Genomic DNA, 26,284 nt, shown 5'->3' with positions numbered 1-26,284 from the left:
GTTTGTAGGGTTGTTATTTCTCTTTATGTTTGTAAGTGTAAGTATTAGTTACTTTTTGTTTATGTGTATGTTTTAATGTAGCATACATCTAGGAGTTTGAAATTGCTGTTGAGAACATAAACTAATTTGCAATGTGGTTTTGGCGGTTTTCAACAAGACTTTTTCCAGTAACATTTCTGTTTGTTTCTTTTCTTTTTTCAACTTTTAATATATTCTCTTTAGCTTTTGGGAATATGTAGAATATTTGTTTGTCGTTTCTAGGGTAGTTTAAGTGAATAAATGTAAATTAAAATTAATTTTCTTAAACAAGTGTTGAAAGTCATTTAGTATTAAATTTATGTAGTTCCGCAGAGATATGAATACAATTCGTAAAATGTTGTAAAATGCTGTAAATTATGTTAGGTTTTATTAAATAGAGATGTTACAAATAGAAAATAATTAAATTTCATTCATGGACCCACTTATACACCCGCTGCATGTACGCTGTACTTTCTACGAAGGGGTATTTTTACACTTTTTGTCACTAGATTATTGAAGCATGAGCTGGAGTTGGTGTAATCTCGCTTTTATAAAGCTTGTGTGTCATAGTAAGACAAAATACTCTCCTACATAGTGCCCATCACCAGCACTGCCTTGTTGATGCTTTCTGTGCTGTCTCCATTTTAATTGACCGTCAAGGTTTACACCTGTCGGTCATATTGCCTTGGAAACATCCCACCCTCATCTTTGTGTATTGTAATCCCGGGGTAAGGAGGTGCTACCAGTATCTCTAGTCTGCCGGGACTATAAACTGGTGATGTCACTTCACTCCTCGTCTAGTCCTTGGTATGATTTGACATGTGGTCTAACCAGAGCACCACATAAGCCCATAACACTTGTCCCGACTGGTCTGATGGTTGATTTTCCTTCAGGATCCACGTAGTGGCTGTGGATTAAATCCAAATTCCCAATTCGGGATAAGTTTCTGTTTCGGTACAAACCACAAAGGAAGGCTGTGGATTAATAAAATGTTGGATTTGAGCTGATAATGCAAAAATTGGGTATGCGTTTGTGTTCTATGAACCATCAGATATCTGATGGATTAGAGGGATTCTGAGTTTTATCCAAGTTTAGTCGGACGGAGTGATGGTTGCAGATGGTGTGCTGAGCTAAGGTTTGACGAAACGGAGTAAGAGATTGCGGTGTTGTTAATACCTTAATCTTTAATTTATCAGTGATTTTCCTTTATGGTTGAGTGTGTTGGAGTTTACTCTAAACATGCTCAACTTATCACAGTAGGTCCTTGTGGCCACTGAAATAAGTCTGGCTAGGTGCCGAATCAACAGAAGCCATCTCAGTAGTGTGTTTGGCTACATTAAGAGGTCCAGTAATGCACTGGGGTGAGTCTTTAGATGATGAGAATGTTGTGGGGACATTGTTGGGTCCGTCCCCTTCTATCGACTCTAATGTTTGTGGCGACATTGACATTCTTTATACCATCAATAGGGTGTTTTCACCTGATGTTGTGTCCGCCCCTCCTATCGACTCTAACCAGTGATTTAGCTTGCTCATGACACCAGTCATTCCCCAACGGGACCAATATGGCAAGAGATTAGATAGCTCGAGCAAAATTCACGCATACTGGACCGGAAGTTCCATATACGTAAATTGCCACCGGCATGTGAGAAGCACAATGGAGCCGTGGTGAGTCGTTGCAAAAGCTCACCCAGTGGTTGAAAAAGACCACCGTGAAATAAGGCCGTCAAGACAGGTGTTTACGTAAAGCACTTCGATATTCGTGCCTTGGAAACAGTATTGAACATATTTTCGTCTTTGCCGGCTTAATATATAACCATCTAAGTTGAGCCCAGCTTAAAGCCGTGGTCTGGGCTTCTTTTTTACAAGTAATTTCGTTCCCTGCCCTTAGAAGTATAACGACATCGTCTGTACAGCAGACAGGACCTAGTCCATTCGTTAAGAGGCTAATAATCGTGGTTATCCAGAGTTAGAGGAGAAAATGCTACCCCATGGTGAACCCCAGAATACCAATTTGTTATACCGTACATCTCGCAGCTTATTCATCTGTTTCTTAGCATGAAGTTGTTCCAGTTACGAAACGCCTGGCCATCAGGAAATGGGGGTAAGGATTAAATAAGAGTATCAGTTTGTCCGTTATTGTGGGAACCTTCTATGTCAATCCATACCACTAGTGTGTAAAGTTTTTAGTGGAAAACTTCATCAATAATCCATAAATACTGAAAATTCTTAAAGCTTTTGTTATCAGTTTCTAGTCAATTAATAATAAACAGATTTCCTTATTTGCATAAAAACATCTATGTAAATCCTACTGTTTACATCAAATAAATCTACTCGATTAAATTAATGTTAGTTTTATTAACAAACAAAAGTATAGCATATTTTCTAACAAACCTTTTTTAATAAATTGTTTATTTTTTCCAGTTTATAAAACATATTCTTGCTTTTTAACCTTTAAATTTTGTTATCTATTATCCTTTTCAAATGTTATTATTTATCTTGTTTTCGAAGCAAAAAACAAATACATTACAACTAATTTGTTACTTTTTTGCTAACAGATTCAACATATCCCTCCTAAATGTATGCAATAGTATTAGGTTTTATCCAATCAAAATAATATTTAAGCTAAAGAAAAAGGTGTGTGTGTTTCTGTAAAAAAGGATAATCCTTGTTCAATCATAAAAAATTACCAATATTTACTTTTGCAGTTTTTTTTTATTATGATTATTCCTAGAAACATTGTGGGACAAGCCGTAATGATAAAACAAATCCCTATACAACTTAATAAAATATGAGCTCAGCTGAGCTAAGTTGAGTTGAGTGCATACAATTTGTATTTTAGAGTGTTAGAAGGAATAAAAAGGGTTTTTTTTCTATATTTTGTTTTTGTCATCTTACTTTGTTAATATTTATTTATAAATGGATGGATGAATAAGTTTATAACTGTTATACTGGCTTTTTATTTGATACGAGCAAAGGGAGTTAGTTGAAGGGGTTGACTGGTTTTTCCCTTAACATATACATTTGTTCTTACTTTCTTACAGATAAAGTGTAGTTTTTTTTTCATTCCTTGTTTTGTTTTTATTTAAAAACCAGCAATTTTCTTTAAAAGCAACAAACTTCTGCTAACATATACAATAACCAAGTGGTGTAGAAGGGGGAAAGGGAACAAAGTAAATAATTGTCAAGGGACCTTATATACTTTTCTTCGATTTTACTATAGTTAGTTCTTTATACATTTACTTTATCATTTTCTTTTTTATACGTCATTTTGATGGCAAGCAATATTTGATAGAGTAGACAAAGTTGGCAGATACATTTTATTTATGTTCTGTATGTATGTATGTATGTGTTTTGTTTATAAAAATGTAAATTTTATTTTGATGACTAGATGTCATCTTTCTATAGAACCAAGTTGAAAAGTGTGTTTACATGCGGGTTTTATATTTGTATTGGGTCTAATGAAAAGTATTTGTTTAAATTGTTGTATGTATTTTCCATTAATATTTAATGGACACGTGTCAGTTTTATTAATACATTTTTACCTTAATTTATGTGGTAAAGTTTTATTGTTGAGCAATTTGTTTTATGTTGCTGTTATTAGGAATTAGAAGATCCTGGTAAAACCTTGACTTTTATAGGTTTTCTTTAATTTTCCAGCTGTATTTACAATATAGACTATAAAATAACTATTAAGCATGTTCATTATATTCACTTTCAGCTTAAAAGCTTTGAAAAGCTTTTTCTAATTATGTTATAAATTGAAAAAAAAAAAACTTTTTAGAACTAAATTTTCAAATTTCGCTTTGACATGAACACCCTTTTTAGCAAGAAATACATTTGTACATTTCCTTAAAACACACACACACACACAACTACAGTAAGCTAATTACATATTTACATTTTCATTCTAATGTTATTAGAATGACTCATAATTATATGGTCTCATTTCCTTTATTTAGCCTCCCCCCTCTCTCTCTCTCTCTATTTCATTGTGTGCATGTATAATTTTTATGTGCCTGTGTGCATCCATTAAAAATCAAACCATAATTATCATTTAGTCTTTTCAAGGTAATTGATGCTCTTTTAATTAGGGGTTGTATTGCAAAAAAAAAAAAAAGAGAAATGTTAAAACGTACAGCATATAAAAACATACATAATACTAAATAGGTTTTGTTAGTAATTTTCTTTTATATTTTCCATTTAATATATTTATTCTATTGTTTTGTCTAAAAGTTTTTTTTTTCGGTTAGGTCTTCTTTCTTCAATGTAAAAATGGATGTGTTGTGTTAACATGATATTTAATTAATTGTAGGAGAATAAATTTAAGTGCATTAAGTTACTTTTAATGTTTGAATTTTTTTAAATTTATATAATAATTAATGTTGTATTTCTTTTCTCTTCTAGGTAAGTGATGATCTGCTTGCAAATGCCTTAAATCAGAATCAAGTAAGGATTTTTTTATTTTTTATATTTTTTATTTTTAATATATATTTATAATTAGTTTTTAACACTTTTTAATATTTGAATTCTTATAAAAGTTAAATCTTATAACAGTTATAACAAAAAAAAAATAGTTTTGATACAACTTTTGAAAACTTTTTTAATAAAACTACCAATAAAGTATAAGAGTTGCTTAAAACAACTTAAAATTTGAAATTGTATCGACAGGAAACTGTAATTAAAACTCCCTCTTAAAACTGATCAAAACTTCCCAGCAAAAGTAAAACAAAGTACTTCTAAAATAATAACATTTGTCAGCAACAGAGTAAGTAATTTTTGCACTCGTGAATATTATCTTATTTATTTCTCTCGTTATACAGCTCATTTTCACGAGAATTATTTTTAAACTCGCGAGAAGTATCTTTATTTCAACTCTTAATTTTTTATGTTCACTTCATGAGCGATATCTATGTATTTTGATTTTTTAATTCATCTCACGAGAGATATCAAAATGAATAGAATTTGAGTAAAAATGTGTGCGGCAAAACCGGTTTTACGGCGGTGTAAAAAAAAAAAATTATGAAAAAAATGTGCATGTGTGTGAGGTCGTAAAACACGAAAAAAGATGAGCGCGTGTGTGTGCATGCTTGTGCGAAGAAATATGTTTTTGACTTTATATTCAATATTATAAAACTCCCGATAAATTCATTTGTACTCGTTTTATAAGAGAAATGTTTTAAATTTAAATATTTCTAGTGAGATTTATATTTAAACTCAGGAGAAATAAAGATATATTCACAATAAAGTAAATAATTTATTTCGCTCGAATTAATATCTCTCTAGAGAGAAATCAATTTCAACGCTCTCCTTACTCTGGTCTGCAATTCACTAGCACTAAGTAATTTTTTTTAACTTATTCTTAGCGAGTGATGTTTAATGACTTCCGAAGAAGCAAAAATAATTTTTCAATGCTGAAGATACATATATTTTTTTGTTCTTACATTTTTATGAGTTAAAAATGCTATTTTTGGGATTTTGTGTCTATTAATGTCCCTTATTAATGTTAATATTATTTAAGTCAAATCAGTTGTATTTTAAAATACTACAATTTCACTTCCAAATAACTTTCAAAAAAGAACGTAAAAATTACTTCTTGAGAATGACTTCTGAAGTAGTGAATTTGGAATTAAATAAAAAGGACATTCCTCTAATGACACGCCTATGTTAAAATCATCACGTCTGCTGTTTTTTTTTCAGTTCTTCCACTGAGTAAACTTTACTTCTTTTTCGCTTCTTTGGAAGTTTTTTTTTTGCTGGGTCATATTGAAAAGTAATGAGTTAAGAAGCTTATAAAACCATAGTGTATTAAGTAAAAAGGCGATGTCATTGGAGGTAAGAACTTACTACGTTGGCTTACAAATAGGGAATTAATAAAATTGTTACTATGCTCGCTTACAATATACATTGAAAAGTAAGGTTTTGAGTTAGTACAAGTAATTACCAAGCATTTGCTGGATAAGTCTAAAAACTAAAATTAGTTAATTAATTAATAAAATGAAATTATTTTTTGCGAATGCAAATAGTATAATTACTATTAATTAGTCTATGGACTAGTCTTTAGATTATTTACCGACTATCCTATCTATTATCTAGTCTTTAGAGTCTAGTCTTTAGACTATTCGATTATCTAGTTTACAGACTACTCTATGAATATGTCATTGGACTAATATATATTCTATTCTATAAACTAGTCAATACACTACTCTAATATCTAAATTGTCTAGTCCATAGAGTAGTCTATTGTCTAGTTTACATAATACTCTATTGTCTAGTCTATATGAAGGCAATATATTGTCTAGTCCATTGACCAATCTGGGGACCAAATGAACTATTAGACTAGAAAAATCTATGGGCTAATACAAATGAACTGTTAATTTTGAATTGTATTTGGTACAATTGGAATCAAAAAAGTATAATTTTAATGCAGATTTGTACAATTTGGAAATTCTATTTGCCAACCCTGGTACTAGTTATTTAACATAGGCTGGTCCTAAAAGAAAATCAATTGACTATTTTGATAATGTGACATGTATGTACTTATGAGTAAAATATTTTTAACTAAATGAGAATTGCAAAAGTTCTTAACTTTTCAATTAAATTAAAAATAATTTAGGTTTTTAAAGTTTTTTTTTACTTTTCTTCGATCCGGATTTTCTTTTAACTTGATTTATAAAAAAGTAATTATTTATAATAAACACACAGAGCTTTAAAAATGTACGTTTTACAAGTTAAACAGTTTCAATTTAGCTACAATGTTTTTAATACAATTTTTCTTAATAACTTAATAAAAAAAAATTTCAAAAGAAATTCTTTTTTAACCAAAATTGTCACCAATTTCTTTCAAGAACTATAGCTAAACGTAAAAAAATTCTTTTGTGTGAAATTTTTGCCAATTTACATTTAAATATTTCTTTTCATACTATAAAATGAGAATAACTTACTCCCAGTTGTGTTTGCAAAACAAAGACAGACATTGTCTGGAAACTAATACCGACAAGAACGCCTGGAACATTACAATATCAAACAATTTGTTGGTTGTAACTTATAGACATATTACTAGTAGTATTGTTGTTGTTGCTCTTTAAAACATTTTAAATGTATATGTCTCTCTCTCTCTCATTTGTATACCTTAATACTACTGCAATTGCTGTTTTGACGCACAAAATTTGTATATATGCAAAATAGCTGGTACAATAAAGACAGGAAAAAGGACTTTTTGGGTAAGATGCAGCATACATTTAAACTAAGCTCGTGTAACAAGAAGTGCTTACCATACAGTAGTTTACATAGCTGTTTTGAAAAATTGTTACCTTGTAAACAGTTTTCTCATGCCAACCAAACAAAAAATGCAACCAAAGTACTAAAGAGAATATTGTAATGACAAACATGTTGTTTCCTTTTTTCATCTTTTACTTTATTTCGAAATTTAGTGTATGTTACTGCACTAAAATGAAACACCAAAGCAATATGTGTGTGTGTGTACAATTTGTGTCTTATCAAGATTCTATGTAAGTTCGTTTAAAAAAGGTATACAAAGGATGTCATATCCTTAATAAGTATGTAGAGTAAAGGTTGCATATTTGGTTTGATAAATCACCATTATAATCATCATCATCATCATCAACAATAACAAAAACATGAACGAAGTATGTAGTTGTATGTTCTCACATAAACAGAGTGTAGTTATCATTTGTCACCAATCGTCTAGAAATGATAGTAGCATGCATCTCAACTTGTTTGTAATGCTAGAGATGAAGGCAAAAGGTGAAGGATGCTTTTTGCATATGAACTATGTAGTACATACATGCTGTTTGAAAACAACATTAGAAAATATTGTTTGAGTTTTTTTATTTCATGTTTTTTTTTTTTTGCAGATTTGAGAATGATGTTAGCATAGTTATTATACTGTTACTGCAACTAAAAATTACTAACACTGATTAAACAAACAACGATATGTGTATGTCTGAGATTTTTTGCTCTATTTTTACCCTATTTATTCCTTAATTCATAAACTACTCTTATGCCTACTTTACATACGTTGGAAATTAGCTGACAAATAATTTCTTTGTTTTTGTCACTTTGTTTTATTAGCTAGTAAGCAATTTTTATACGTTTTAACACTTTAGGGATATTGTTTTTTGAAAAGTCAACCCTAAATGTAGATTATAAATATTAATTTTCTTGTTAGGCCTAAAAGTATTCTAAATATTTAGTTGAGTATGCTAAATATTTAGTTGATGGTAAATATTTAGTTGAATTAAAAGTTTGTTTTTGAATAAGTCCTTTAATTTATTATTAAAAATAATTTAACATAAATAATGTTTTTAATTTAAATTATTATGTTTATTTTGTATAAATATAAATGTTTTAGTGTTTATTAATTTTGGTAGCCTTGTCATCATGTCAAAATATTGAAATGTTTTGTGACCAATACAACTGCAGCCATTGACAGATTGAAAAGTGTAATAATAATGGTTTTAAAAACATAAAGATGTATAAAAGGTTATGGCTTCAAAATATTAGGGTGGTAAATTTTAATTCTGTTAAAATAGAAGATCACTTCTTTGTTGTAACAAGTTAAAACATCAAAGAAGTTTAAAAAATCTTCTGAATTTCATAATTAAACACTTATACCACCCTAATGATGTTTTAGAAATCACAACAAATTTGTAAAATAACCAAATACATTTACACTCTACAAATGACAATCAGTAAACTTAAGTTAACCAGGCGATAAATGTATTGGTAAATAATAATAATAATAAAACAGATTTGTTGTTAGAATTGTATATAACCTCATATGTACAACGAACAAATATTTATATAGAGAGAATAACAAATGTACAACAATCTATGTGTTAAAAGAAAATAGGATTGTAACTAAAATGTCAATAACACTATAAACAATACACATGTAAATATTTGAAATATATACACACACAGACTTTTACAAACCCAATTGGAAATAAAGCAGTTAAGACAAGAAGTTATTAAATATACCTTAACTTTATCAGACGGCAGAGATAGAGAATGCTAAGAGTAAACTGTAATTAAAGCTTCCTCTCTCTGTGTTTACACGCCAGTCAGACGGCTGAGATAGAGAATGCTAACAGAATACTGTAATTAAAGCTTCCTCTCTTTGTGCTTACACGCCATCAAGAAGTGATCGTACCGTACAACTTAAAACTAGTTATCGTCTTGAATTTTCAAGCTGCGAACTACCTATGTACTGCTGTTCAGGGAGCTTTCACATTTTATAATTATGTTGACAAAAGAAAATCAGGATGAAGACCCGTATGATGGGTCTTGGCACTCGATATTGTTTTAATATCAATATTAAAAAGTTGGCAGTGTTGTAGTCTGTCAGTACAAAGGTGGGTTTGATTACCATCAGAAACTTTAGTGAAGTAGCGAACAATAGGTCCTATAATGGCCAACTATTCTTCGAATCTGATGTAACATACATACTCCCTTTAAACCAACTAACTAGAATATATATATTATATGTTATTTTAAGTATATAATATATTATACTTAAAATAACATCCTAACTGTCACTACTGCAACTACCTAAACAAAATCCTATTTGAAAATTACTAGATTATTCACACATCTAAAACGAAAGAATCTTTTTTATACTAGCAGTTGTATATTATCTATTATTTATACTTGCAAATCTCTTTACACTCAAACATATAAATTTATACTGGTATTGGTATGTAAATAGCCACCCAAGTGTGAGTGATTTGGTTTATGTATGTTGTTTGTAGGTATTAAAGTTTTAGAGTAAAAATTTACATATAATAAATAATTCAATTTTTAACACATGCACTTCTATATGCAAACACATATTTATTTAGAAAAAATAATAGAATTTGAATATAATTTATCTAACAAAATAATCAATAGGAAAGAAAATTTTAATGAAAATTTATTTAACACCATGATAAGTAATGAAATTTTTACAGACTACCACACACACACAGAGACACAAAGTGAGAAATATTTATTGACAATGGCATATTTTTAATAAGTTTTTATAATTAATAAATTTTAAATTTAATTTTCCTTTCTTTCTGTAAACAAACCTTGTAATATTTCTTGAAATATAACCTGAGTTTGACGTTCATTTACAGCTGTTATTATAAGTAAAATTGACATAAATCTAATTTAATTGACACTTGCACTCAGCGTTATGTCAAATACTTATCAAATTTCTTGAATACACAATTAAGCATTATTTTCTGTGGTTGCATTAATAATGGTGACAGTAATAAAGGACCAATTGTATTTGCTTTATACAATATGTTAATTAAGGCGCTGACAATTATTTCTCAACAAATTAGTAATATTTGCTTAAAGTAATGATTAAGCTATTGTTAATATTACGCTAATAATTTTGAAAAGGTTAATTTTAAATTAAACTTAAATTTTTGGCCAGACAAACAAGAACAGTAAATGACAAAATCCTAAAAATATTGCATACTTTGGGGCTGACTAATTTAATATTAAGTGTAGATATTTATAATTCCCAATACATAATACTAATTTCAAGTGTTTTTAGTAATATACTTGCATACTTTTAGGCTTGGTTTGTTTAATTTTTAATTTAATTTTATAAATTTATTTGGCATAATTAAAAAAATAAGTTGTGTAGATCATTATTTAACTTAATTAGCGTAAAATTGTTCTCTATCTTATGAGTTCAAAAACATATAGTCACATATACCACACACACATACATACATAAGTATATAAATATATTTGTTTATATATTTACCATTCCATCATATAAGAACAACATGCAATATGAGGCATGTTCCACTTTTATATAAAACTGCAAAAACCTATGCTCTGATGGCAAAGAATATAACACAGCACCAACGACAGCAACAAAAACAGAACAAAAATATAACGTCATTGGAAATACATACTATGAGTACAATATCCTCTATGGTGTAGTTGCGATATGTTAACAGGCAAAAGCTACAACAAAAACAACAACACTACAATAAAAACAAAGTAGAGGAAGAATATAAGAACAACACCAATGGCTTGTACAGACATACAAACTCTTAACATTTTCTAACACATAAACATTTACATAACTACATACATATGTATGTATGTATAACATTTGTATTGGTATGTACCTCTCCTTATAGGATTCCAAACCAACAAATAGGAAAAAAAAGAATTGAAAACAACACAGAAAAAAACCTATGGAAAATTATACGAGTATGACTGGTAAAAACTGGGTCAACAAGGTATTTATCAACCCACATCTCAACTATATGCGACGACTACTATGAACGATAGTTTCCATTTCAATATACACATATGTTTGTGTGTGCCTCTCGCTCTCTCTGTGTATGTGTTTATTATTTTTTGTAGTTTGTGTTTTTGTATTAATATACTAGTAGTACTAGTACTTGGTTTGTTTTCCTACTTTTTTTAATTCCAACTAAATAAGTCTGCTTTTATTTAATTTTTGTTGTTGCTGTTGTTGCTACTGCCTTTAAAAGGAAATATAAAGAGAAATCGAGTTTTTGTTGACATTCACATTTAGTTGAAGCAATAGTTTTCCTTAAATTTAATTTTAAGATCGAAAATTGTTTGACACAAAGAAAAAGAGAAAGTTTTCTAGTTTCTTTAGCTAATGATCCAGTTGGAAAATGTGTTAATGGTGTGTGTATGTTATTATCGCCCCTGCTGTAAGGAATCCACTGAACATACTCAATATATTGATAGTTTTGTTTAGTGAAATTTATACTTCATGTATCTGTGGCTCCGATACATACATGGTATGTATTACCATGAATTTGGGGGATTTTCAAAATCGTACCGGACATTGGTGTTTAAAAATGTGACTTCTTCGGAACGTTTATTCTGGGTCATTAATGATTTTGTGCACCGTGCTCTACATATGTCACAAACCTGTGCGTCTACTACGAATATCGACGTAATTGCATTCTGAAAACCATGTTAACCCCTATTCGCGCCATATTCGATCCAATCTATTTAACACATTGGTTTCCGGATTTTTAATGTATATCCCTAGATCCGTTTTGTCTGGTAGTTTTAAGCTATACATTTAACAAGAGATTTCCGAAAGGGGTTTTGTTTAAATAGTCCACTTTATCACAATGTACTATTTTGAGCAATGTCTCACAGCTAATGAAAATTTCTGTATCCGGAATAAGATCGTGCATGTCTGGCGTTTTTGTATAACCGTTAAATAAAACCAGTATACATTGATGACGTGCCTGTAACCGACTTTGTTCAATTAACTTAAACATAAGAACCGCTCGAGTGAGTGCCATTCGTATCTTTCATGTGTCTCGATCGAAGGAAGGTCGAGCTAGGTTTCTGGACCCAGCAATGTTCCTGGACCCCAAGCATATTTCAAAAAAGTAAATTTTAGCCTCTGGTTTTCGACTTTTGTAGGCATGTGTTATTTATCAAGGCCTATTTGGCCTCGAAGGTCTCTAATATTGTTTCTGCAGTTGCATTTCTTTCTAGAAGTAATATTAACAAGATATAGTAGTTAGCTCGTGCCTCGTAACGGTTCAATTCCATACTAAGCATGGATAAGTAATCTCCTGTGGGTAGTTCTAGACAGCATTTGGGTAACACAATGGGACCAGCTCAAAGACCCTAGTGAGTCGGCCTTTAGGTGGACTGCCTCAGTAACCTAAACTATTTAGCAAGGTCTTTAGCATTATAACTATCGGTACACTTGTTTTTAAACCTCTATTTATAAAATAATTTATAAATATTTTCCTTAATTCTCGAGGTTATCAACCTTATTTAAAAACAACCTTTCAAAAACTCTGATATTAAACAAATAAATTAAAAATTGCCTAACATACGATAATAGCAACTACAAACACATTGAACAAAACTAATAACCAACAAATCCTTTTAATGTTTTACAAATCACGTTTAGTCTCGTTGTTATTTTTAACAAATATAAATAATGATATTAAAAATTTGTCCAGCATAGATATAAAATTATTTTATACGTATAAATAATTTATGCAAAATAACACACACACACATATACACTCCGACTATCTCATACATATGCAGAGTTATTTTATAATAAAGCAAGCATAAAATTAGTAGTGTGAGAGAAGTGAAATCGGGTTTATAACAATGTTAAAACTAATGAAGGATATTGTTTGTTTATGGCTCTATGATTAGATGTGATAATACTACAAAATGAGTTCAAATTTCAAAAACAACAACAACAACGACTACAATAATAACAAAATTAACAACAAAAGCCGAAAGGATTATCAGCATGTTGCATGTATGTTTATATATAGAGTTCATATTTGTATGTACGTATGTTGTGTAAATGTAGTTGTACGAATAAGCTGGCATGCAGAGAATGTATAAGAGAAAAATCCTTATTTATACCATCAAATATCTATGTATGTTTTTATGTATAGATGTAGGTATGTGTATTTGTGTATCTTTAATGATGGATACCAGATACAATAACTATGCTGGATTCGAAAAATTCTCCAATGGTTTTTAATTTTTATTGTGAAAAAAAATTTACATATGAATTGGAAATTGCTCACATATTTATGCAAGTAAATTTTGTTATATCCAAATATATGTATGTATACTATATACATATGTATGTATGTAAATAAACAATGTATGCTAAAGTTAGCAATATATATACAATGCAGTAAAAATTAGTTAAAATAATGGTGTTGGGGTTTTTGTTCTTATACTTTTGGCTTTAATATACATACAAATAAACTCATACAACTACATATTAGATCATACAAAACTCAGTCATATGTAAATGATGACTACTGTTACAGCATCATCGTTGTCATCAGCAACATCAACATCATTATCGTTATTATCATTTCCCTTAAACATAATGATATTGTAGATGATAATGATGAAAATTTTATTTTCGTAACAAAACAAAAAACAACTCACTCACTCACTGATAATTCAATGTTGTTGTATACTTAAAATGCTTAATTAAGTATTGATATGCAATGATATGTGTCATTAGCAGATGAATTGAACTAAATGTAAAGTGGCGAAAGAGTTAGAGTAGAAATTATAATATGTTTGTACATATGTACATAGCATACAATTAGGGGTCGAGGTTAAATGATGTTATACCAATATTAGTAATTTTTTTGTGTAATTATTATTGTAGAGTGTAATCGTATTGATGCCAAAGGGCCAAGTTTTGTTTAAATGATTTGTTTTTATTTTGATGTGAAATTTGTAATTAAAAGTGCATGTAATTTTTGTTTTAGAGAAAAGTGTTGTCTAGTTTTAGGATTTGCTTTTTTTGGAAAATATTAATTATTTTGATGAAATGTTTATACGATTAGAAGTGGAAAAGGAATATGATTACAATGAAATGAAAAAAAATATACTTTTGGTTATTATAGTATGAGGTAAGAACACTAGTATTTAGAAAAATGTAGCTATTGGATATATTTGTAGAACATAATAGTTTAACTAGGAACTACATATTACTGTTATGAGTGGGACAAACTAATCTTTAACTTAATTATCTCTCATATATCTAACAAATAACAGAAAACATTTTAATTCCTATTACGTTTGGTTATATGAAAACTACTTTTAAATAAACTCCACCCTCTTATTTCTAATTTAATTTGCTGCAAATTGTTATAAAATAACAAAATATATGGTATTTTTCAATATGCTTTATTTGCACCATTGCAGCATTTCTATAAACAATTGTCTAAATTTTTGATCGTTTGACTTTAAATTTGGAAATTTTTTGCATAAAATAAATATTATAAATTATGATTTAAATCCACACTCACACACACACAGACAAACAATTATGAATATTTATAGAAAACATTATTGTTGTATTACAACAAGTACACACTATCTAGCCATTGTTGTCCATATGACAATACTAATTATAGGAAAAAGTCATAATTTGTAAATAATATAGTGTAAACAATGCAAAATGCATTAAAATTTATGACATGTAATAAATTTTATATAAAATGCTGCTATTTGTAAACAATTCAACAAAATAAAAATAAAGCGCCTAAAATTAGGCTTTAATATATATGACTTTTAAATTTATTAATAGTGTGAAAGTATCATAGATTTTATAAATTTATAGAAAATGAAAGTTTCAATGAAATAAATTTAATCATAAAACTTTTAACAAAATTTTTATTTTTATAATTTAATCTATTTAAAGTATTTTCTTTTTATATATTTTTTTATATTTTATTTATTAAAATCCTATAAGTATGCTTTAAAAATATATGCAGTGTTTATCTTTATTATTTTATTTGTTTTCAACATGTAAATGTTATTTTTGTAATATCCTAAATGTTGACTTTATATTTTACTTACATTCATATATTTCTGCTTAATTTATTTCATAAGTATGGCAATTTATTATAATCCCCCAAAGTATGCTTTAAATTTATATAAATCTTGTTATTATAAAAATGAAAAAATAAGAAAAATCCACTTAACAAAAATATTAAGAGAGGAAAAAATGGAGCATAAAATAAATACTATAATTTGTTTAAATAAATTTCCAAGTACTTGTAAGGTACTTTTGTATGTATAAATTCCTTGCTCTACTATTACAACCCAATAAACATCGATTCAAACCTGTGATTATTTTTGAAAATCTTCTTAACTAAATAATGTATTTTCCAAATTGTTTTCAAATTTTAAAGTTTAGCCTTTGAAATAAACATGATAATTTCAAAAAACGTTTAAAAAAATATAATGTGTGATATTTATAAAATTTTCAAAGTTTTGTTTTAATTGAACTTAGAAAAGTTTCTTTCAAAAAATAAATTATTTTAGAAAAATAAAAACAGAACATTTTTTCTACAGCAAGGGAGCGAAAAAACGTTAAATATAGGAGAAATAATCGGAGATATGAAAGAAAAATATGCTAAAATAAATGTATGAATGTTTTATTTTCAGGTGATGTAAAAAAATATATGAATTTTGCAATAGTTACCATTATAATTAGGGTTTGAAATATGTATGAAAATAATAATAAAGAATACTTGAAATACGTTTGAAAATTTTTTTAGTTTCAAGCTTACCTCTAGCCTTTTTTTAAATTTGAAATACATTTGAAAAATACGTTTGATTTCTAACTGCCTTTTTGTTTGAGAAGGACATAATTTTCCATTTGAAAACAAAAATTTTCAAATTTGTTCTCAAAGGCTATGTATGAAATTTGAATAGGTTTTCAAATACATATTTACATCATTTCAAAGGTTTTTGCTTATTGGGAAAAGTAGCCATTTAGATAGACATTGTATTGAAGTACTTTTACTCCAAAACAAAATAATACAATAAGTGGATCAAAAACAAACATTTTATTTTGTTTCGTTCTCTTTCTATTTCGTTGTCATTTGCTATTGACCTTTACCCATCTTAGAGAAACCTAGTAAATTCTTAAATTTAATAGCATTTGTATTGTTAGGGTCCTTTAGTCGTTTTTGGTTCTGCGTGACGCATATTTTTTTTTTTTGATGTCACCACAACTGGCCCATTTTTGTTGTTGTTTTAGGTCTAGTAAGCTGTAAGCATCTTGTTGTTGTTTAATTCAAGGTTATTGACTACTATAAATGTTGCTTTAAGTATGTGGGTGCTGTTACGTTTACTGCTCTTGTTTTTATTTCTTTTTTTCTTTCTCTTGAAAAGAAACACTGTAGGCCCCTGTAAGTATGCTTCAATAACAATAAAAATGTTTTTTTTTGTGTCCTCAAGCACAGTAAAAGGAAATATGTTGTTGTTTAAGTTGTTTTATGTGTGTGTGTGTTTGTGTTCCATGAGAAAAGTACACCACTTGCTTGTTTTTAAGTTGATTGAAAAGGAAACTAAAAAATCACTTAAGTATTTTTGTTTAGCCATCTAAAGGTAGGCAATATATTGTAGGCAAATTATTGTTGTAATTATTATTATATTCACCAATTTTCTCAGTTGGAAAATATTAAAACTATTTAACTATTAATAATCAATTAAGAAGCAAGGATTAAGTTTAAGCAAAGAAATTCTCTTATTTTTTGTTTTTTTGTTGTAAAAAAATTCAAATTTTAAACAGTCTTTGATTTTGAAAAGATCTAGTATAAAACGAAGTTTAAATACACAAATGAAAGCTACCAAGATCCGTTTTAGAAACCAATTCTTTAAACACTTTTTGACAGCGTATGAGGTAATTTGAAGCTATACTTTGACAACAACAGTGTTTCAAGCGTTAAAACCCTTAATCCTAATGGGTCATAAAAACTTACAAAACTTGTCAAGATCAAAAATTTCGTCTCAGGTGATAATATTTTTTTTTAACAAATAAACTTTTTTTGTTCAACATAATGTTGAGTAAAAAGTTGTTATTTGTGTTTTTATGCCCTACACCACTATAGAGGATAGGGTATTATGCGTTTGTCCTGATGTTTGTCAAAAATATTGCTCCTACAAGTATACCAATTAGCTCAGAATTACTTTCTGAGTCGATTATGCTGTGTCCGTCCGTATGTGTGTCCCTCTTAATCTTTTGCTCACGCTACGGGTCGCAATTGTTTGTTTGTAACACCCAAAAATATTGGTCCTACAAGTATAACAATCGGCTCAGAATCACTTTTTGAGAGTCGATTACGCTATGTCCGTCCGTCTGTGTGTCCCTGTTAATCTTTTGCTCACGCTACAGGTCGCAATTTTCAAGATGATTTTATGAAATTTGGCACCCAAGGAAGAAGACTATTAAAAATGGATGCCCGTCTTTATATTCTAATTTGTATTTTTTTCACAAATTTTTGCTACATGTTTCCTCAAACCCATTTAGTTTTGTTTAACTACGTGACCTTTTAAGGCGTTTGTAAATTAAAGCCTACTTTAAGGATTATTTGTCATTTTATTAAAAATTTCAACCGCAAGCCTACAAAATTTTCTTTTCAGGATAAAACTTGAACCATTTTAATTATAGTAACATTAAACCCAAAAAATAAATAAAAAATAAAACACCAAAACATAATGTATTATTTCTTTTAACAATTACAACATTTCCAGTGACCTTAAATGCCAAGAAAGTGTTCAAATTAAAACTAAAATGTTCATTTTTTAACAATTACTTTTCATTAAGAAATGTTGAAAAAACTATAGCATACTTTTAGTTGCTTTAGTAGTGTTGCCGCTATTATTCACAGCACATTGTTTAGGTCATAATTATTTTGAATTGTTTCTTTTTTTAACATTAAAATCTTGTACCTCTACTCTTTCTCTCTCTCTCTCTCTTTCGCTTAATGGTCCCCCTGCTTTTTCAATTTGAACTTGTAATTAAATACTTACCTAGTAGGCCTTTTTTACTTACTGTTAGTTTAAGTATAGTAATTAAGATTTTTTTCTCATTTTTTTGAGCTTTAAAGCAACAGTAGTTAGTTGTAGAAAAAATATATATAAAAATTCATGTTTATTTTCCGGTTTTAAGTGTAAATTGTAAACGACTCAATGCTGCTCTGCTTGTAAGTATTTTTACCCCGCTTTTAAGCATTTAAGGTGCGTGTAGAGTTGAAATAAAAAAAGGGAAAATAGCTAAAGAATTCGTTGGCATTAGTATTTTGTTAAAAGTACATTTGTTAAAGAAATCACGTAATTTTTACCAAAGAAAAAAAAATACAGAAACACTTTCTCACAGACATTCAAGCATATACACATTGTAAGCTATTTGCGGTGTTGGCGGTGGCAACAATTGTACATTTTGTTATTTTTATTTTGCATACTTTTAGGGCTTAATTTTACTAAAGAGTGGGGTTTTTTTTATACATTTTGTTATTCTTTTTTTTCGGTGGAAAAGTATATAAATTTGTGGTATATAAAATATGTGACGTTGTCATTTATTTAAATTACTTTTTTTGCACGGAGTTTTGTGTTTTTTTATTATTATTTTTTTCGGGGAAAATTGTAAAAAGTAAAGCTAGAGGAGCAGTATTACAAGCAGCATTTTGTAATGTGAGTTTTTGGTTGTTGTTTTTCAAGGGTTTTACGTTAAAAGCTTTACTCTACACCACCTTAACAGTTAAAAGATTTGCGTGTTTTTTACCTTAAACATCTTAGCCAAGTTTTGTTTTTGTTATTTTATTGTGTTTGTATATGTTGTTCTTTTTTTTTTTTTTGTTTAGTTAAGTGTTGAAAATATACTGTTTGTTACACCTAAATAAAGTGAAAAATACTGCTAAGGTTCTTTTCGTTTTGTAGTGTATTTTATTTCAAGCTTTTGGCGACTTCATGTCACCAGGTTTGTTTTATTGGAGTTATAACTGAATCAAGGTGTATGTATTAAGTTTAAAAATAAATATATTATTTAAAATTGTTTTTTTTTTAGTATTTATTGATTGAAATGGTTAACATTGTGTTTATTTAAAGTGAAAACGAGTATTGTAGAATATTTTCTATTCGAAATGACAATTTGCATACAAAATGGATTTGCTTTATACATATTTAAATTTAAAGAAACAATCTTAAAGAAATTATTATTTATTTAAATGATTTCTTGTTTACATTTAATTTACACTAACCAATTACTAAAGTTTTTAATAATTCATAATTCCTTGCCTAAAACTAGGCAATACTTATTTTTAACTAAAAGTATGTAACATATATTTTAAACAATATTCCTTCATGTATACAAATATACAATATTATAATATTTACACACATGAAATGTTTCATTATTTATTAAAATAGTTTATTTTTTTGTAGTTTATAAAACCTAAAAAACATTTTTACTAACAAAACTGACCTTGTTTAGTTATTATTTGTTACGGAAAGCACCTAAAGGTATACTTGTTTTTTTTTTTATCAATTATTGACAAGCTTAAGGTATTAGCTTACATAAAAAAATGTTAGATTTTCTAAACAAATATTTGTATTTATTTTATTTAATCTTTTTAAACCTAAAAGCACTCTACATATTTAAAAACAGAAACTTTAAATCAACCTAAATCAAACTGTAACGTTGCCTTTAACTATTAATATAAATTTCTATTAAGGTTTTTCTTTTCAAAGCTTTGTAAAAGTCAGTTGCTTGTCCGGTATAATAGATTAGTTTTTATATTTTTATAGGGTTCCTTAGTTATTTCTTTGCCAGTTATTTAAAAAGTAGTTTTAATATTTTATTTACACATATGTATGTAGTACTTGCTTGTTAATAAATATAGACCTTGACATTTGTTTCTTTTTTTTTTTAATAATTTATTATATTTTTTAGAAATTTTAATTTATACTAAAAGTATGCTTTATTTGTAATAAATGTTTACATTTAACGTTTGACAGTAATTAATGTACATACTAATAAATGTATTTATACAAAAATAAATAATTGCTTAAATAAATAATTTTCCTCAATAGAAGCTTTGATTAATTTGTGTTTTTTCTTTATAAGACGACAATTGAAAAGTTTGGTCTAATGTGCAAATTTACAATTTTTACTGAGTTGTTTTTTTTTTGTTAGTATTAAATTAAAATTAACCACTACATGTCATGAGCTAGTCTCCAATTGTCTATAGTTGTATGTTAGTTGGTCTGTTCACATTCTTGCCAGTTGTTTTAGAAGGATCCTAGTATCCTTTTGATTACATAAAGTAATTCAATACATTGTCAATTACAATTACTTGTAATGTGTAATTGAACAATAACCAATGACAATTATTTGTAATTGAAGTTTTGCCATTTACAATTACTAGTAATGTGTAACTAATAACCAACCATAATTACTTCTAATTGTAATTGAAGTTTTGTAAAATTACTTGTAATTTTAAGTAATGTAATTGGTGAAACTTCTATTACAATTATCTCAAATGTATTTTGTGCTTATTTGTAATCAAACTCTATTTCAAATTGAAAATTAAACTAACTAATACGCGGACAGTCACCTTGATTTGCTGGGATCTTACTGCTTACTGTGTTCATGTCCATTTACATTCATACACTTCGTTGCATAGACATGAATATTTTACATTTACTGTCATAGCAAACAGCAGATGATGATCAAATTTTACTTTTTTCTCTTTTTGTGTGTGTGTGTTGCAAGTAAAATAAAATAACACAATATTGTTGGAAGCGTATATTAGAGTGTGAGTGCGTTTGTGTATAGTGGCATTAAGTTTGAAAGCATTTTTAATTTGATTTCATGTTTGCGTGGCTTAATGCATTTTCTAACTAAATTACTGCTTACAGCAAATAGCAAATATACCATTTAATAATACACACAAACATACACATACTTACATACATAAAAAATTCTCTCTCTTTACACACACATACACTGTAAGTAATTCACCGAAAAGAAGAAAAAAAACTCGACAGAATGATAGTAAAATAGACAGAGATTTTTAAGAAAAATGTATACAAAAAAAATCACATATGTATCAAAAAACAAGGAGTTTTATAAACGACAATTCTGCTAGATATTAGGAAATGTACGAGGTTTGTTAAAAATATATTTCCTAAAATTATAGCAATTAATTTGTTAGCAATTTTAAAGGAAAAATTTCTATTAATAAACCTAAATTCTGATTTTAAGGACTTTTAGGAAGCTTTTCAATGTCAAATTTATTGCTAAATCATAAATATTCCAACTTCTCAGATGACCCTCAGCTGAATACTAGCCACAGTTTCGATAGAAAAAAATTACATAGAAACACGCTTTACAACAATATATAAATGTAGCCAATATGTAAGAGTGGTAGTGGGTGTAGGAAGAAAAAAAGTGTCCTTTTTAATGCATTGCTTACATTTGTATATAACTACACATGTGGCCTGAATAATAGTTGAGTTATATGAAATAATATTAGTTTTGAAAGAAGCTTGTACTGGGACAAAACGTTTTGATTTTTTTAAGTCCCCAAAAAATTTCTTGTGGATTTAGGTCGGGGGGATTGACTTCCTTTTCAGGAACAATCAAATTGAGTCCTCAGAATAAAATATCTACACAGAGGGAAAAAGAAATATACACTCCTGGTATTAAATTGACTCCAAACTGTTTAAATTTTTCAATAACATCCGTTGTCAAAGTATATACATACATACGTACGACAACACTGTGTAATCTTGTCAACGTTGCGTTGTCAATTCGTTGTCGAAATCTTAATTTTATATACATCCGTTCTCTAAATTCTAGCAAACGTAGTAAGCTCAATATTGACAAACAATCCATTGTCAATTGTGAGCTTACTACTTTGTTAACATTTAGACAACGGATGTGTATAAAATTTAGATTTAGACAAGGAATTGTTGCAATGTTGACAACATTGCGTTGTCAATATTACATAGTCTTGTCGTACGTATGTATATACTTTAACAACGGATGTTATTGAAAAATTATAAACACTTTGGTGTCAATGTATATTTAATTTTCCCTCTGTTTAGTATTCGAGTACTTGCTGACTATAAAAAGTTATTGGAAGTTTAATTTTAAAGTACGCAATTTTTAGCATTGAACTATTCGCATATTTCTGACAACATATGGATTCAAAAGGATTTCAGAGAGTACATTCTGAATCGATCGAAAAAAATAGCAGTTGAACGGAGCAAAGTCTGCAATATAAAACGGCTGAGGCAAAACTCCCTATCGTCTTCACTGCATTGATGCCTACGACAAAAAAAAAATACTTACACCTAGTTTTCTATTCATATGTGTACATAAACTCATATTATACATACACACATATGAAAATATAATTTTGCATGCACTTAATAAGTTGTTAGACCAAAAATTAAAAAAAAAAAAATAGAATACAGCAAAAAAAAAAAAGGAAAATATCTAGTAAATTACATTTCATACTACAATATTGTACAAATAAGTAGTTTTATAATAAAAGTAAAATAGAATCAAACAATCAGCCATCCAAACGACCATTAGTCAGTCAGTGAGTAACTCAGTCCCATAGACCAACGGAATAGAACAAATATGTAAAAGTTTTATAAAAATGTAATCGATTTTTTTTCTTTGCTTGTGCAAAATAACAAAAATAAAAACTTTTTTATTTTTTCATACACATAGTGACAAAGGACTTCTTTTTTTATGGCACGAGTAGGTTTTTTTTTTTGTTATAGTTGAAGTACTCTTTGTTGTTAATTATATTTGCCTAGAATATGTTTTATACTATACACAAATGTATATAGGTAAGCTTCCTATAAACGATATATATGTAGGTGTGTGTGTCTTTATTTCCTTTTTGTCAAAAGATCCTTACAAGGTGTGTCCAATTATTAAAAGAGAAAAACAAAATATATAGAAAAAGGTATTGTTTTTCAAACATTTGATAGTAGATACTTTTCAAGGCTAAAAACAAAAGTTCGTAAGAAATATTTTTTGTAATATATATAAGCCTTAAGGTAGGCAACATTTTTTGGGATATATAAACGTGGGTATGTAGGATTTCGTTTAACAAATTTATGACAGAAGTAATTTTATACTTCAAAATTCATAATTTTACTGTTCAAATTTTGATCTTATATAGAAAATTAAGGGATATGCCTTCTTGGACAGTCACATCGCTCTGTATGTACTCTGAATCTAATGATAGCTATAGATTCAAGCGTTTCATAACTTGAAAATTAAACTATTTAGTCACTTTTTTCTTCTTTTTTTATCATTTTGTCTTAACTTTTATAACTTTTGTTCGTAATTAAATATAATGCGAGATATCCTGATCTGAAGTAAGGCGTATTTCAGAGAGTACATTCTGTATCAATAGAAACAAAAAGCAGTTGAAAGGAGCAAGGTCTGGCTGAGGCAAAACTCCCTATCGTCTTCACTGCAAAAAAAAACAAAAAACAAATACTTACAACTAATTTTCTATTCACATGTGTACATAAACTCATATTATACATAATTTTACTGTTCAAATTTTTATCTTATATAGAAAATTAAGGAATATGCCTTCTTGGACAATCACATCGCTCTGTATGTACTCTGAATCTAATGATAGCTATAGATTCAAGCGTTTCATAACTTGAAAATTAAACTATTTAGTCATTTTTTTCTTCTTTTTTTTATCAATTTGTCTTAACTTTTATAACTTTTGTTCATAATTAAATATAATGCTCTATGGTAAGTTTTACACTTAATGATAAAAATGGAAAAGAAAAAAAAGTGTCAACTTTTTATAATATGAAATTTTCAATTGAATGTTAGTCTACCTTGTGTCCTTTATTAAATTCTATTACCCCGGCACTAATGGAAATTTGTTTTAGAGTTTATTACTTTTATCTGAAAGAGTGGTGGCGTAAACACAACCTAATTGTGTTTTTGCTGAAGAGATAAAGTGAGAAAATACTATTGAAACTTATACTTATTGAAAAGTTTTTTTTTTTTCTTATAAAATTGCTTTGTTTTTGGTTTTTTTCTAAGAGAGCACTGCAAGAAATAACATCCTAAAAGTATGCACTTCAACAAAGTCATCGTGTTGTATTTTTTTTGTTAAAAACTAACTTAAAAAACTTTACCATGGTTATAGTTTAAAAAATTTTTTTGTTAGTATTTTACTTTCAACATTTCGTTTTTTTTGTAATTGTAATGGTTTAGAAAGTCATAAAAAGTACTTGTTGTGTTAGGTTCCACTTGATAGTTGTCCTGACAGTAGTGAGTAGCAGTAGCCTTCTGTTTTACAAGTTCACAAGTAACAGAATAAGCGCTTTATACTGAAACAGCAAAAAGAAAAACATATAATATCAAAATAAAACAAACTGCCGAAACACTATGCAACGAAAAAGTTATCCCAAAAAGTATGCTATAACTAAATTGTAAAATTCTTCAAAAAATTGTTTGTTTCATTTTTGTTTGTTGTTAAAAAATGAAAGAAATAAAAGTTTATGCTAAAAATATAATTATATGTATATATATGTACAAATTAAAGCAAACTTTTAGGGGCATTTAAATAATATTTCAAAAGATTATTAAATATATACTAATAACGATTTGGGTATAAAAAAACTCCACAACTATTTATACCATACACCATGGGGAGGGTATATTGGGTTTGTGCTGATGCTTGTAACGCACAATAATATTGGTCCTATATCCACCTTAAAGTATACCAATACCGACATAGAATAATTTTCTGAGTCGATTTAGCTATGTCCGTCCGTCCATGTAAACCTTGTAATCAAACTACAGGTCGCATTTTTTAAGATAATTCAATTTGGTACATGATCTTCTATTACCTCAGTGACCAAGCCTATTGAAAATATTTATGATCGGTCCATTGTTTCACCTAGCCCCCATACAACTGAACCCCCAAAAAGGGCTTGTAAACCTTGTAATCAAAGTACAAGTGGCAATTTTGAAGATAATTCAAGGAAATTTTGCACATGATCTTCTATTACCTCAGTGACCAAGCCTATTGAAAATATTTATGATCGGTCCATTGTTTCACCTAGCCCCCATACAACTGAACCCCCAAAAAGGGCATGTAAACCTTGTAATCAAAGTACAAGTGGCAATTTTGAAGATAATTCAAGGAAATTTTGCACATGATCATCTATTGTACTAGAGACGAATCCTATTGAAAATGGTTAATATCGGTCCAATATTTGACCTAGCCCCCATACAACTGAACCCCTCGAATAGGCCTTTTAAGTTCATAATTCATGACCCTGATGAATTTTTTGATGATAGGGCCTCATTTGACTCTCGCCCCTATACAAATCTCCCTTCGAAATATGACATAGCTATGCATAGTGTACACAATTTTATTCAACAAGAAATGGCTAAAGTATATCTGAGACAAGGTACAATTCAACTTAAATGCTTTATTATGAACACTAAATCACGGCCTCGCTCTACTATAACTTCTTACTTGTTTTATATAAATTTTAAGTCCAAATATTTTTTTTTATCTATCAATAATCTAATTTAGCACTAAAATTACGCTTATATTTTGTACATTTTTCCAGTATTAAATTCCCAAAATGTATTGCCTACTTTTTGGCTTATACATTTTAATTTTGTTATTTTTTCCCACTTTGCATTTTACATTCCATTAAGCAAGCGTGTTTATACATGTAAATCCAATTTCTAAACCCTCAACAACAACCAAAAAAAAAAAATTCAATAAAAAACAATAAATGGTTGGAAAAAAGCAAATCATAACAAACTCATAAATTTAAGCATTTTTTTCTGGAAAATAATAAAAACCAAACAAATTAAGGCTATTAAATTTTTGTATAAAAAAGTCATGAAATATAAATTTTG

The 26,284-nt window shown here is 28.3% G+C and overlaps 1 protein-coding gene across 1 annotated transcript in view; it reads left to right on the top strand.

Moving 5' to 3' along the window:
* LOC119604161 (maternal protein pumilio-like) overlaps positions 1–26,284 on the top strand; it is a 99,568-nt gene that overhangs the window by 33,994 nt on the left and 39,290 nt on the right. Inside the window, exon 2 of the mRNA XM_037956637.1 lies at positions 4,423–4,464. Within this exon, the coding sequence (XP_037812565.1) occupies positions 4,423–4,464 (42 nt within the window). The remainder of the gene's footprint in view (positions 1–4,422; positions 4,465–26,284) is intronic.

This window comes from Lucilia sericata, unplaced genomic scaffold (genome assembly GCF_015586225.1).
Source record: "Lucilia sericata isolate MDLA Ls3-8-SP2 unplaced genomic scaffold, ASM1558622v1 Contig000367F_arrow, whole genome shotgun sequence".
NCBI classification, from domain to species: Eukaryota; Metazoa; Arthropoda; class Insecta; order Diptera; family Calliphoridae; genus Lucilia; species Lucilia sericata.
Note: the sequence above shows the minus strand (reverse complement) of the source record. Positions and strands in the feature narration are given on the sequence as shown.